The sequence below is a fragment of the Sciurus carolinensis genome, chromosome 15 (assembly GCF_902686445.1).
Source record: "Sciurus carolinensis chromosome 15, mSciCar1.2, whole genome shotgun sequence".
NCBI classification, from domain to species: Eukaryota; Metazoa; Chordata; class Mammalia; order Rodentia; family Sciuridae; genus Sciurus; species Sciurus carolinensis.
In genome coordinates this window covers 82,573,392-82,588,146 of record NC_062227.1, presented here as the reverse complement: position 1 = coordinate 82,588,146, position 14,755 = coordinate 82,573,392, and the positions used below count along the sequence as shown (strand labels likewise).

Below are 14,755 nucleotides of genomic sequence, written 5' to 3'. Positions count from 1 at the left end.
CTGTATTGAAATTGCTCTCCCAGATTCCTGCATTTCCATATAAACTTCAGAACTGGGTCATTGGTTTCTACAATTTTACTTTTACTGACTGCACAAGTTATGTAGTTTTCTGCACTAGGGTCTTATTCTACAGCACAGATTCTACACCCCTATACACCTGGCTGGGTCTGGAGGGGGGTTCTTGGTCACTGTTCAACATCCCACAGGGCACAGGATGCTGCTGAACACTCATCCAGCCCAGAATGTCCACATACGTGCATGATGGAGTCTATGGTACACAGAGGAGGCGGACTGCCTGCTAGCATGTCCACCAGAGCTCTCAGTTTCCAGAAACCCATCCCAGTGAGTGCAGCAGTCAGCCAGCACACTCACCCACCTGGAGCGCTCCAGGATCGTGTGATGGCTTACATCACCAAAGAAGTCCAAGGACCTTGCAAGTGAGTGCCAGTGACGCCTGTAGAAGCCTCCCCTCTGCAGACAACCCTGCATGGTTGTCTAAGGACTACACACAGAGGAGGTCACAGACTGACCGCATTCCCCATGAACGCCTTGATTTCAAAATCTTGACATCTATTCTTGACATGTAACCTTACGTATACCTAAAGGAATTAAGAAACATGAAACTCTATAGTCATAAAAATTTTAAATATTTACTAAACTAAACTTAAATATTTACTCCAAGTACTATATTACTTGGAGTCTCTCCAACTCCAAGTGACTCCAAGAGTCCCTGTCCCCTGTCAACTAGCATCTTGAAGGATGCTCCACAAGGCCAGCACCAAAGGTTCCCAAATGCTTCCAACACCACACTTAGCAGAGAGCACACATCTCCTCTGAATGAACAGGATTTCAGTGCAGGGCAGGATCAGCTCACTCAGAAAGAAACAAAATAAGAAGCCACACAATTTTCTTAATGTAGAAAGCAGCTCACAGGATCTCAAGTTCAAGCAACATTCAACTTAGAAACCTCACTGTGATGAATGAACATGGACTGCCAAGGCAGCAGCCTGACCAGTCTGAGAAGAGAGAGTCAACTGGACACAGAACCACTGCCATCACAGAGCGGGAGGAGCCCTGAGCCTCCAGAGGCATGGGACAGCATCTGCCAAAGACACAGCAGAGCCCAAAAGCTGTTGCCGTGAGGACACAGCCTGAGTCCACTCGCTAAGCCTCTGTAAGTGGCAGCTTCCGGAAGTAGAGATGCAGGAGAGTTCTGGGCTGGGTCTCTGCCCCAGAAAGCAGACGGGTGCTACCCAACGACAGTCCAGGAGAGCCCTGGGTGCTTTGGGCAGTCTATGACCTGCAGAAGCTTCAAAAACCTCAAACGTGTAGCCACGCCAATGAGTTGTTTGCCTTTGGGTCAAAGTTCAGTGAGAATTTAAGGTATTTACAGATTAATAAAGTATCTCCGTCAAGATACTTAATTACAGTGGGAAAATTAGTGACTCTACAACAGGAACTTGGCAGACGCCAATACCCCAGCGATCAACATCTAACCTTACCATACAGGATGCATGGGGTTCACAGGCTTTCTGACATGACACTGCTGCTCTGCCAGTCCTACTTGCATGCGGAGCCACAGTCTATCCAGTGCATGTTCTACATACAGCCTACAATAATGCCAGGAGGAAGACAGACGGAACTGACTCAGGACAGGCATGAAGGCGACAGAGCAAAAGGCTCTTGCTACAGGCATCCTCGGGAAAGAAGGGCTCTGCAGCACAGAGGCTGGCACTGCACGGATGCCAACTCCTGGCCCTGGTGACTGCAGAGCAGCTGTGTGAGAGGCTTTCGTTTTGGGAACTGAAGTACTCATGGGACGGTGGCGTGATACCTGGGTGAAACTCATATGAGAATTCCTTGTAGTATTACGGCAACTTTTCTTGAAGACTTAAACTATGGCCAAAAAAACAAAAAACAAAAAACAAAAAACCTGAAAGGAAACAGAGTTCTTGCTTTGCCTGGCTACAGGCTGGCATCTGAGGGCAGCCCCATCCAGCACTTCAACCACCTACAGCTAGAATCAAGCTGCCACTGCACACGCACTGCTCAGAAGGCACCAGGGCCAGGACAAAGCCTGGAGCACCTGAGAGGGCGGGCTCTGGCGATGGTCACCAAAACTGTAGCTCTGAGGAACCAGGCCTAAGGCATTTGGAAAAGAAACTAGAGTAAGAATGGGCTGGTTCCCTTCTCAGCACCGCCAGAACTCTGAAGGGGCCACCGTGGAGACCCAGAAGAGGGTTCTCTACAGACTTCCGAGTCAGCACAGCTATGTCTCGGCACAGGCACTGAGGTGTGCCACATGCTCTACTGCCCTCTGCTGGGGACAGGCCTCAGACGCAGCCAGCAGCATCTGCCTCAGAATTTCAACAGCCGGGGCTCCAGCCTGGCAGAGCCTGACCACCCCTGAGGCACACCCAGATAAAGGCCAAAGCTGTAGGGCGTGCCCATCAGCTAACAGCACAAGACCAACGGCTCATCAAGGTTCATCACCCAACTAGTTCATGGTCAATGCAAAAACACATCAAAACAGCATGAAATTACAGTCTTCACAATTTAAAGCACCATATGAAAACTACAGAAAATCTTTTAAAAGCTACTTTGAGCTGGATGCAGTGGCGCATGCCTGTAATCCCATCTACTTGGGAAGCTGAGGCAGGAGGATCACAAGTTCCAGGCCAGCCTCAGCAATTTAGTGAAACCCTGTCTCAAAATTTTAAAAAGGGCAGAGATGTAACTCAGTGGTAGAGTGCCCCTGGGTTCAATTCTCAGTGCTGTTGAAAAAAACAAAAGAAAAAGCTATTCTGAAACACGAATATTAAATAAACATTTGCTCAAGTTCTTGAAATTACAAAGACCTGTACACACACTATGCTAAAAAAGTAATATGTAAAAATCACCCAGGTATCTGGTCATAATCTTTAGGAAGTATATGTATCTTTTAGAATATTTTGTAAACACATTGATTTGTTCCATTTTGTCTAGAATTTTCCCCCCTAAATAAAAAAATTTTCTTGAGATAATAAATCTGCATCATTTCTTATATTCAACTCTGATATCAGTATTGTGCATTATTTAAAAACGTGTTTAAAAAGGACTGATCCATCCCACCATACCCAAATATTTCACTTCACTTAATACATTTAAAAACTAACTTTAGAGAACACATGGGAATGGAGATAAGTTTGGCAATGCACATGATTCTTAAAACCTGCACACCTTCCAGGCAGACAGGCTTCAGTCACTGGCTCACAGGCCTCTCCACAGCACAGCCCAGTCAGGTGTGCTCACACGGCTAAGGAACAAGAAAGGATGCTGGTTTTCTGTTAGGCAAACAGAAAACTGTGGTTCCACCTGAAGCACAGCCTAACTATGTGTAATAGGTCTGATTAAACAAAGGGCCATTTCCCTGGTTTTAGGGAAAATGTCTTTTTAAATGCATGATCTTTTAAATAGTGTAGCTGCCAACAAGAAAGTATACGGTTATTTAACTGAAAAAAATCTACTTACTAATTCACCAAAATCCTCAGTATCAAGATGAAAAAGAAATGTCCTTATTTCCAAAGCAAGACTTCTTTCTGTAGGTGATTATTTAAGTGCACTGGCTGAAATGTGTTTGGAATTTCAAACACCTCTGAAGGTTTAGAGCACTGAAATGGGGAACTAATCTTAGAACAGAATGGGTTACAGTCTAAGTTGTTTTATTAGTTTCTCTAAAATTTTTAATCCCAAAATCTACAAAGTAACAGAGATAGTAATACTGATACTGCTGAAAGTATTCTCTTCTTACTCAAGGTTCTCCCTGCTTTTCACCAGCACTCAGCAGACCTGGCTGAGAGTCTGGCACCTGTCACACACAGCGCAGGCGCCACCTCTGCTGGTTCTCACCAGTCACCTTCAAGCATTTGCCCTCTCTTTGGGGATGTCATTGTCTTTCCATGAATGGTTGACAGCAATAACGAAACAGAAAAAAAGAAAGAAAAAGGAAAAACGCAGGGAGATCTGTAGAATATTCCAATAAGCCAGTGACTCACTTAGTTTCTGATGGTGACTTATTAGTGTATTTTTAATTCACATAAATATCACACAAGCAGATGTACACCACAGTCCACTGACTTCCCCATCTGGGGATGTCTATGGACATGCTCTGGCCAGCGACACACACACACACACACACACACACACACACACACACACAGGGAAGGGCATTCGCCGCGCAGCTCTCAATTCCGAACCTTGGTTTCCTTCCTGTGTACACTGACCACAGCTCTTACTCCTGCCCGATGGACCCAGTGCTATGGAAACATAACCTCACTGCAGATCGAGGTGACAACCCAGCAGTTATTTCAACTTCACCCAAGTGCAGTATTAAGTTCTTTGTCTAAGAATAACCTCGGATTTTCCCAGGGAGGAAGGCAACAGAGACAACAGCCACGTGTGCCTGCTGCCCACGTGGGGCCCAGTGCTCCACCTCAGTGACCAGCAGCTCACTACCCAAGGCTCACTCACACAGACCGCCACGGGACCCTTCCTTGCCTTAACCTTTCGTGTTGTTGAGAATTTACTAGACCTCCACTCTGAACTCCACAGGGACGGGACCAGAGTGGCTTCTGTGTCCCAGGGCACCACAGAGTGCTGGCCACAGGTTACACAAGCCAGCCACACCTCTCAGTCTCACACATAGTCTCAGTAAAAACCACGCTACTGTCAAGTAGCGGAGGCTGACATGTCAAACGCCACCTCGCCAAGGCAACTGTCGCAAAGCCTGTGTTCAGCTGTATCAGACTTCACTCGGGCAGCGCAGGCTCAGCTCAGGAAGTGCGACTTCTTCAAAACCCATGAAGGGGCTGGGATTGTGGCTCAGTGGTAGAACACTTACCGAGCAAGTGTGGGGCACTGGGTTCCACTCAGCACCACATAAAAATCAATGAATAAAATAAAGGTCTATTAACATCTCAAAAAATTTTTAAATTCTTAAAAAAAAAAACAAACCAATGTGATCCTACATGTACAATCAGAAAAATAAGAATGCGCTCCATTTATATATGATCTATCAAAATGTATAAATGCAAGCAACTTCACGTATAACAAATTAGAACAAATTAAAAATTTTTTGAAAAAACTACCTCACTTCACTTTTCAAAAATAAGCTTTTTGTAAGTCTAATGAAAACCAAGAGGAAGGAAGGTGGTGGCAAGAAACTCCAGGCAAATCTGCTGTGTGGAATTGTTCACACTGCCTGTAGGGCCCAGGTCCTCAGACCTCAGGAGGCCCCAGCGCTCTTACCAGGAGTCTGCAGGAGGGACCTTCCCAACACCACTCACAGTAAGTCAGCAGTCAGGACAGGCAGTGGCTCAACAACTCCACGAGGGACCACATCAGTCCAGCGCACAGACCATGGGCTTGGGGCCAGGCTTCCCCCATGAGTGGGGCTTACATGTGGTCTTGGCCAGCTGGACACCTACATGTTCCTCAGGCAGTCCTCCAAGAATGCCATGTTGACACCCAAGCTTCGGATTACTCAGCAGGGCTGGGAGCACCCGCTCCAGGAGTCACAGGTTCCGCTGGTGTGCAGAGGCCCGTGCAGAGAGAAGACAAGCTCAAGGACAGACCTGTCTCTGCATATGAGGTGAGCAGGGCAGGCCCCTCAATCCCCTCAGCACTGTCTGAACAAATGCACGTGATTTGAGCCATCAGAGGGGTTCTTTAGATGGACACCCAAAATCTAGGTACAGATGTTTAATGCAAACCAAATCAGATGCTTTCTGTTCCGCATGATCTTAAGAACTCGAGACTTCGAGAACACCTCCAGAGAGCTGTCAATTTACACTAGTCATGAAACAGTTGTCCATGTGATCTGGGGACATGCTCAGTAAAAGTTAAACATTTGGGGCTACCAGAGAGAAAGACCAATGGGTTTGGTCCAGCTCCTCTTCCCTGATGACCTTACTGTTCTGTCTACACCTGGTGTGAAGCCACCAGGTAGGGTTGTGGAGTTGTTCCTGGTCATACAACCAGAGACAGACAGAAAAACAGGAAACCCTTCAAAAATGAAGTGCTGAGCTCAGGCTCCTGAGAGGGAGCAAGACAGCTCTTCACTGACCAAGGAAGGTGACTACCACCCAACATGAGGATGGAATTCTACCACATTCTCTACTTAAGACAGGAAAACACACATCTACCTGGCATCTCTCATTTGAAATGTCTGCCCCCAAAGTGTTTTGGAGATTGGAACATGAGCATAAATTTCACAGTGAAGAGCCCTAACATGATTATTAAAAATCTGAAAATTTGAGAGCATTTTGCTAGCACTCAAAAAGTTTTGTTATCTTGGAGCTTTTTGAACTTTAGATTTGTCAACAAGTGACTTAATTTAGTGAATTTCAAACCGTGTCACACAGAAGTACAGCAGGCATTTTCTGAGAAGCCATACAGTCCCAGTGGTACTGCACTTGAGTCAGATGCTCAAACACACCTGTGGAATTCAAGTAGGGAGGCAACCCAAAGCTGTGGAGCCCATTCCAGAGAAGCAGTTACAACTGCCAGAGGAAACACAACAGGGCTTTAAACTAATGCTTTTGTCAACTGCTCCTTCCTGAACCCACACTTCAGGCGCACACACACAGGCACGCAGAAATGCCACCGAGGATGTGAATGTCACATCACCATGATGCTCCCTGGTCTGCTCACAAAACTCCACCTAAAAATACATATAAAATCCCAACAGGAAAGGAGGCATTTTAAATTCAAAGTGACACTGCTTGATTTTCTAAAGCAGGGGTCTACCTGCTGCTCCTGGATTGGTGGGGAAAGGGCCAGTGGACTTCTCAGGAGTCCTGGAGCACCTCTGGAGTCACCTGGAAGCATCATCTGAGAAGGGTTGCCAGTCATGAGCTTCTGAAAGCCCCGTAACAAACCACTACTATAAAGTACCCCAAGGTCTCGAACATCAACAAGAAGATAACAACCGGTTGCTGGAGCATGTCATCAGACCAACTGCTTGGCTGATTGGTTAGGCCAACCACCTGGGTGGCCTGATTCACTATCTGGGCCTCAGTGGCCCCTTCTGTACAACCATAGGAGCGGAATGAAACGAGCTGAGCTCTCCAATTCTGGATCTTCTACTAGTGAATTCAGAAGCAGTGAACTTTACCCCCACAGTAGGTGGACTGAGATTAAATGCTAATTAGGGGCCAAGTGAATATTAGGCAACTCTCCTGATGTACCAACATGGTGCCCACCAAACTCATAGCCTGACCTCTGAAAGGAAGTCACGCAGACAGCACTCTCAGGGGCACAGCCCTGAAGCAGCACATTTTCTGCCTAGGGGCCTCCTGTCCCTGTCTGAGAGTATGCAACAGGCAGGAGTGAGTGTGTGACCCAAAGCCCAGTTACCCAGGTTCCGTCTCCAAAGATGCACCGGGCTGCCTTTACGTGGGAAGCGAAGTTGGGGAAGACAGTGAAGCAGAATGCTCTGGATCTGTGACCAAAAGATGGTGCTGTCCTAATCCTTGTTTGTGCAGAGTGGCAAATAGCAAAATTCAACACAGACAGGGTGGTGCCAGCTTAAGGGAGAGGAGGGTGGTGGGCAGCCACAGAAAGGGTGGTGTCCTTCCAGAGAGAAGCTCTCACACACAGGGAGGCCAGCGAGCCTCAGCACTCCCGCAGTTTCTGTTCCTTGGACCAGAACCACAACAGCTGTACCTACACACGTGCCTGTGTGTTAACTCACTCAGAGAACACTGGTAAATTCACACAAAAACCGGACACTCGGTGCTCAAGCACCTTAGAAAAGGACACGTCCCTCTGCGAAGCCTGAGAGCTGTGGACTCCATGCATGACGATCCTGTCAACTGGACGCAGCCCGGGCTGTCCCTTCCTCAGCTATGACGCAGAACCACCAGGTTTCACAACCGCGTTTCACAGAGTTTACAAGTGTTTAAAGACACGCCACACGCCCCACAGCTTCTATCTCAATAACAAGTCTGGAACCTGCCTGAGTAGTCCCGTACTCACGGCCACCCCAAGTTGTCTTCATTACAAAGGTGGAGTCCATCTATTCAGGTGAAGAGAAGTACGAGCAGTTTCCCCAAAGGGAGCAACTTTGGGTCGCTAAAAATTCCATTTCCAAATTAAAATGCCTCCGAGGTAGTCCGATCACAAGGGGTGGTGCCCCGGCTTTACCAGGGCGCGCAGCTGCCGGGGGTGCCCTTTCCAGGTTCCACCCAGCGCAGACTTCCAGGTGCCCTTGCCCGCCCCGGCCGCTCCTCCCGCGGTGCCCCGCCCCGGGACCCCTCTCCCCGACCAGGGCCACTCACCCAGGGGCCACCACCTGGCCCGGCTGCGCGCACAGCTCCCGCACCACGCCCGCGCGCTCCGACCTGAGCCTGCGCTCAGCCCGCGCGGCGCGCACGCAGCCCCCAGAGGCTGCACGGGCCGGGGCGGGCCCGGCGGGCTGCGCGGAGGAGGCGGCCTCGCACACGGCCAGCACCGAGCCGATGCGCACAGTCGCGCCCGCCGCCACCCTCCACTCGAGCAGGCGCAGCGGCGCGGTGCCAGGGCAGCGCACCTCGGCCACGGCCGCCGTCGGAGCGCCCGCGGCGGGAAGGCGGGCCGCAGGCGGCACCTCCATCGCGGCCGGGGCGGACGGGCGGCGAAGCCGGGGCGCTCAAGGCGCGGCGCCCACCGCGGGCAGCGGCGACGCTGCGGTTCCCGCTCAGGCACCGGCTTCACCCGCCGCTCCGTGCGCGCCCACTTCCGGGAGGCGGGCTGACGTCACGGCGGGGCGGGGCGGGAGACGTGCCGTCGCGTGCGTGCGCCCAGGCCCTGGGTAAACACCGGGGCCCGGGCGGGGCCACACCCAAGGGCGGGACACGGGACAGCGTAACTGAGAGTCCGGGCGTGCGACGCGGGCCGCTGCCAAAGGACTACCGGTGCGCACTGAGTCCCGACGTCGTGGGACTACGGGTCCCGACATGCAACGCGAGTCACCGTCCCTTGATTCCTGTCGCGCACTGAGTCACGCCGTCGCGAGACTACGGGTCCCGACGTGCAACGCGGGTCGCCGTCTCCTGACTCCCGTCGCGCACTAAGCGACCAGGCGTGGCGAGACTGCTATTCCCGGCATGCAGCGCGAGCCCTGCCGAGGCTTGGGCGGCGCGCTGTGCGTGCGGGCGTCGCTAAGCCACTGTTCCCGACATGCAGCGCGGGCACAGGCCGAGCCTTGGGAGGCGCACTGCTTGCGAGCGTCGCCAAGCCACTGTACCCGACATGCAGCGCGGGCCTAGGCCGAGCCTTGGGAGGCGCGCTGCGCGTGCCGGCGTCGCCAGGCCACTGTTCCCGGCATGCAGCGCGGGCCTAGGCCGAGCCTTGGGAGGCGCGCTGCGCGTGCCGGCGTCGCCAGGCCACTGTTCCCGGCATGCAGCGCGGGCCTAGGCCGAGCCTTGGGAGGCGCGCTGCGCGTGCCGGCGTCGCCAGGCTTGGTCTGTGGCCGACTGGGGGCGGCCGCCGAGCCCCTGCGCGCCGGCCGGGTGGCGGTCCCCGCTCTCCCCGCGGTTTATTTAGGGTCCCACACGTGTCGTGAGCAGGACAAATGGGTATGGGGTGGAGACAGAACGCGCTGATCAGGAAGGACGGTAACTGTCTGCGGGAGGCTAAGCCCCCGCCAGGGAAGGCGCCATCGCCGCAGCTTTCACTCTGGTCTCCGGAACACGTGGGTCCTCAGTTCGGAGCCGCTCAGGTTTCAGGAGAGTGGTAACGTGGACATGGACTAGGGCAGCACCTGTGTGACATGTGTCCATATTTCTGCAGGAAGATGCACGTGGAACGAAAAGACCGCAAGCGTCCGATAGGTCCGGTCAGGGTTGGAGAGCAGCTGGACAAGACCGTCCACCTTCGTAGCTCTGGATCTGGCTGTGGAGAAGGCAGGGGCACTGCGCGTGCTCCGAGGGGAAGGATCCGGGTCTCCTGGACAGCAGTTCACCTGCTCCCCGGCTGCACTTCAAACATCCGTCCCTTCTTTTCCTTACCTTCCAGGAAGAGTTTCAGTTCCTCATTTGTCATTCCATTGTCCTCTGATTGGGGTCAGTGCTAGTGAGGCCAGAACGGAGAGGAGTGAAGGGAGAGGCATAGCAGTTTCCAGGTAGCAACACTGCCCCAGGGAGGCCCGACTCCTGAACTGTGGCCTTCGTCTGCATGTTAGCGTGGCAGTGCCAAAGGCCCTTCGCCTGCCTCATAAACCAGCGTGTGGCCTCAAGAAAAGCCACAAGGACACTTTATCTTACACCGTTTATGAAAATTAACTCAAAGTAGATTGAAGACTAAACAGACCTAAAACCACAAAATTTCTAGAACGGGGAAAGCTTCGTGACTTTGGACTTGGCGATGATTTCTTTATTATGACGTCAAGAGCAATGATTTGTTTTGATGTCAAGCAAAAGTAAAAGTAGCCCGATTGGACCACATCAAGTTTAAGACTTATGCACATCAAAGAACACAACCAACAGTGAAAATGGGATCTGTGGAAGGAGAGGAAATATTTAAGAATTTTCTGTTATTGGGGTTAACATCTGGAATATATAAACTCCTACAACTCAAGGGCAATAAAACAAATACTCGGATTTAAAAGTGGGCAAAGGACTTGAGTAGACATTTTCCCCAAGATGGCATATGTAAGAAATGACCAACTGAGCACATGAAAATATAATCACTGATCATTAGAGAAATGCAAATCAACAGCACAATAAAACATCACCTCATACCTGTTAGGGTGGATACTACCAAAATAAGTATTGGCAAAGATGTGAGAAATCATGGGCACTGTTGTTGGCAATATAAAATGTTGCTGCCAGTGTGGGAAATGATGTTCAGGTGCATAAGAATTAGCACGTGATCCAGCAGTCCAAGTTCTGGACTTCTAGAAGAATTGAGAGCAGGATCTAGAAGAGATGAGTGCATGCCCACATCGACAGCAGTGTTACATAGTTACATAGCAGAAGATGGAGAAACTCAAGCCCGGTAGATGGGTGTATTATGAGCAAAATATATGTGCATACCATGGAATATTATTTAGCCTCAAAAAGCAATGAATTTGACACATGATGCAATATTGGAGACATGCTGAGTGAAATAAGCCCATCACAAAAGGATGATATGTATGATTCCACCTGTGAGGTGCCCAGAATTTAGAAACAAAAGGTGGAGTGGTTACCAGGGCTGGGGGCAAGGGAAAAGAGGTGTGCTTTTTCAGTGGGACAGTGTGCACATGGTGTGAACAGACACAGAACCACAGAGCTGAGCACCATGGTTAATGTGGCAACTTTTATGTATTTAGCCACATTAAAAATTTTAAAGGAATACTGAAAGTGGATAAGATGATTATTTTTCTGATGTATTTTTTGAGAAACACTGTAGTGTCCTTCATTTTTGGCATAAAAGAATAAATATTAGTTTTTCTGAATCAAATACTCAGAGGGTGTGTTCATTCTTGTACTGTAAGCCGTAATCAGTTGAAAAGCATGCAGACTGAAAGGTGAATGAGTTATATGGAAAAAGCAAAGCCCAGGTAAAGATTGTTGCCTGTGGGCTGAGGTTGTGGCTCAGTGGTAGAGCGCTTACCTAGTATGTGTGAGGCACTGGGTTTGATTCTCAGCACCGCATATAAATAAATGAATAAAATAAAGGTCTCTCAACATCTAAAAAAATTTTTTTTAAAAGATTGTTGTCTGTGACAGCTATTTCTAGGCAGCAAATTAAGAAAATGAAGTGTTCACCCGTTCTCACTCCTCGATTTCTTTTTTATGTTCCGTTGTGACTTCTTCCTAACTTCACTCCCAGATCACAACAGCTTTAGATCTTTGTTATGCGGCGAAGCTCAGTGTGGAAACAGTGTTTACCCTGCCAGGCATCTGCAGGTGTGCAATGGGCATCTTGCCAGTGTGCTGCAGAGCCCGGCGAACTGCTGCTGTGGCAGTGCCTGACTTGAGGGAGGAGGATGGCCGAGACCCCACGTTTGGCTGCATCAGCACTGGAGCAGGACTGGCTGCAGACCTGCTCTGCTCGCCTCTGCTGTTCAGCTTTGTTCTCAGCTATTAAGGGACCATAGTCAAGGGCCATGGAAACGGCAGAACAGCTTTTCAATAAGTCCTCTGAGTAATGTAGAAACTAATGGTAGATGTGACACTAGATATATTTGAAGTTTTATTGGGCTCTTTAGTTTGTCTTTCTCCAAGGTGTCTGGGTAGGGCAGGGATCAGCAGACGGGCAGCCTTCCAGGAAAGGCAGGGATGGTGACCTACCCTGGGTCTGAGGCAGCAGGTACCTGACTTCCCCCTGAAGCACCAGAGGAGTAGGGCACAGCTGGAGAGAGGTGAGAGTTGAGCTGGGTACATGGTCGCCCTGCTTCCCTGCAGGCTGATGCCCTGCCTTCGGTCTTGTCTGGAGGAGGGTGTCAGTTGTGTCCCTCCCCCATGCACTGTCACATCAGAAGTGACAGTGACTTCTGCCACTCAAGGAACTGTCTGAGGTCCGTGTTCAGGGTTCTTCCAGACAGACCCCCGCCAACAGGATGACCACCTAGTTTGGAGCTATGCTAACCTGCCTCCCTTCCCTGGACCCCGCATGCTGAGGATGCCGTGTCATTTGACTCAGGATCAGGTAGACTTAAAGCAGTCCTGAGTTAGAAGCCAAGGGCTCATCTGGTCGTCTCTGGGTTTCAAAGGCCTCCTGGACTCCAGGCCCTTCAGAGAGGGAGGGGAGTTGAGTCCTGTTGCTACCCACTGTCTCCTGGGTCTCTAGCTCCTACCCTCCTTCTTCAGCTTCTTCCCCAGAGGCATCTTCTAGGTCTCTGGTCCTTAGGCTTGGCCATGTTGAACAAGACCACTGTCCAGATTGCCATCTCCCAGTGCCCCCATTTGAAAACCCCAACGTATGTACATACCGAAGACTCTGATCCTGAAAAGCACTCTCCAGAACATTACCAGTGCCCGTCCCTCCAATCCCACCTGTATGTGTCACTGTCCTGTGTAGTGTCTTGCTGCACACAGACACAAGCTTCTACAAAGGTATTGTTTAGTTTGTCTTGCTCTCGAGGTTCATGGAGATAGCATTGTATTTGTGTACATATTGTGTACTGTTGATGGCTTTTTCACTAGTCACGTGCAGACTGGGTGCATGTGAGTGTTCTGAGGATGTATATCTACGTGTGGAAATGTTCAGGCTCATGAGACAAGGCCATGTGTTTCTCAAAGTGGTTGTCCCCACTGACCCTCCCTGCATAGGGCACCTTGTCTCTGTGCACTTTAAGGAACTGGTCTCATCAGACTCTACCTCTGCCACACTGGACAAAAGTCAGGTAAAATGAAAACCTGCCATCTTAACATGTGTCTTTGATGTCATTTGGGAAAGCACGTCTTCTTGCATTTTGTCTGTTGGTGTTTTCTGTGAAGTGCCAGCGCATGTTTGCCATTTGTTTTCCTGTTGGGTTCCTGATTTGTAGCAGTTCTCCATGGTTTCTAAACATTACCTGTTTGCCTGCCAGTTCTTGGTTTGTCTTTTTCATTTTCTTCATGAGATATGTATATATATACATATATATATATATATTTTTTTCTTCGGTAGTACTGGGGATTGAACCCAGTACTAAGTTTATCGATAAGGTGCAAGGCAAGCACTCTACCAACTGAGCTATATTCCCAGCCCCTTTGTGAGAAATCTTGATGACCAGAAGCTGTTAATTTTAAGAATGCCTCCCCTACCATGAGGTCACAGAGATATCTTTTTTGAAAAGCTTTGCCTGCCACAACCCAGTCTTTCACAAGAAGTGGACGGTCTGATGGTGTGAGGCAGGGGCCCTGCTTCTCCCTGTGTGGATGACCCATGGCCCCAACCCTGGGGGTTGAGTCGCTGCTGCTCCATGTGCGGTGCCTCTGGTGCACATGTCCCTGAGCAGAGGAGCCCACACAGGTTTTCTGCTCTGGGCCATGACCACTCTCCTTGTTCCTAGCCTCGTAGAGTCCTGGTCTCTGGAGGACACGAGCATCTCCTTTTATGGAAGTTTCCCTAGGAGTCTAGTGGCTGTCCGTGGTCTTTTGTTGTGGCTGAATCTTAGAATCAATGTGTCAGGTTTATTGATAAGGTCTGCTAGGACTTTGATCAGAACTGTGGCATCTGTAAGTCATTCTGGGGGCCTGACCCTGTGGTTTGTATCCTGTCATCTGCACGAGGCTCTGCTGCAACCTCCCGATTCCTCCAGCAAGAGGGACAGTTTTCTCCACACCGAGCTTGTGCATGTTTATTTCCTCTGTTTCTAGTTACCTTGTATTTATGATGCTATTGTGTATGATGTCCCTTTTAAAGGAACATTTTTGACTGGTCGTTGGTGGTGGGTACAATTGCCCATCAAGTTCTGGGCACAGACACCTTGCGTGACGGGGGTGTCTTGCAGCTCCAGCAGATGTTTGAGCTCCCCAGTGCACTCGGATTGTGTGCAGGTGGCTTTTGCTCCTCCTTCCCAGGGTTGTGGCTTCTCCTCCTGTCCTGACATGCCAGTTTCTCTCATGTGAAGATGAGCAGGACTGGTGTGAGAATCCTCACCTTATTCCGGATTTTAAAGGGAGGCTTCTAACAAACCCCCATTAGGAAAGAAGTCTGTGGACAGTGTTGGCATGTCCTTTGTCAAGTTAGACTTCTATCCATTTCTTGTCTCCTTGAAGATTTTTATGACTGTTTCAGAATATCATCACGTTTGGTTTGTGTC

General features: G+C 49.9%; 1 protein-coding gene across 3 annotated transcripts in view; it reads right to left on the bottom strand.

Annotated features, from left to right (window-relative positions):
• Nucleotides 1–8,957, bottom strand: part of Ctdp1 (CTD phosphatase subunit 1) — a 52,253-nt gene extending 43,296 nt beyond the window's left edge. The window contains exon 1 of one of the 3 annotated variants that reach the window (XM_047526117.1): nucleotides 8,319–8,957. In XM_047526117.1, the coding sequence (XP_047382073.1) occupies nucleotides 8,319–8,632 (314 nt within the window). In that variant the 5' untranslated portion in view covers nucleotides 8,633–8,957. The remainder of the gene's footprint in view (nucleotides 1–8,318) is intronic. The other 2 variants (XM_047526116.1, XM_047526118.1) reach the window with 2 other exon arrangements.
• Between the last annotated feature and the right edge of the window lie 5,798 nt (nucleotides 8,958–14,755).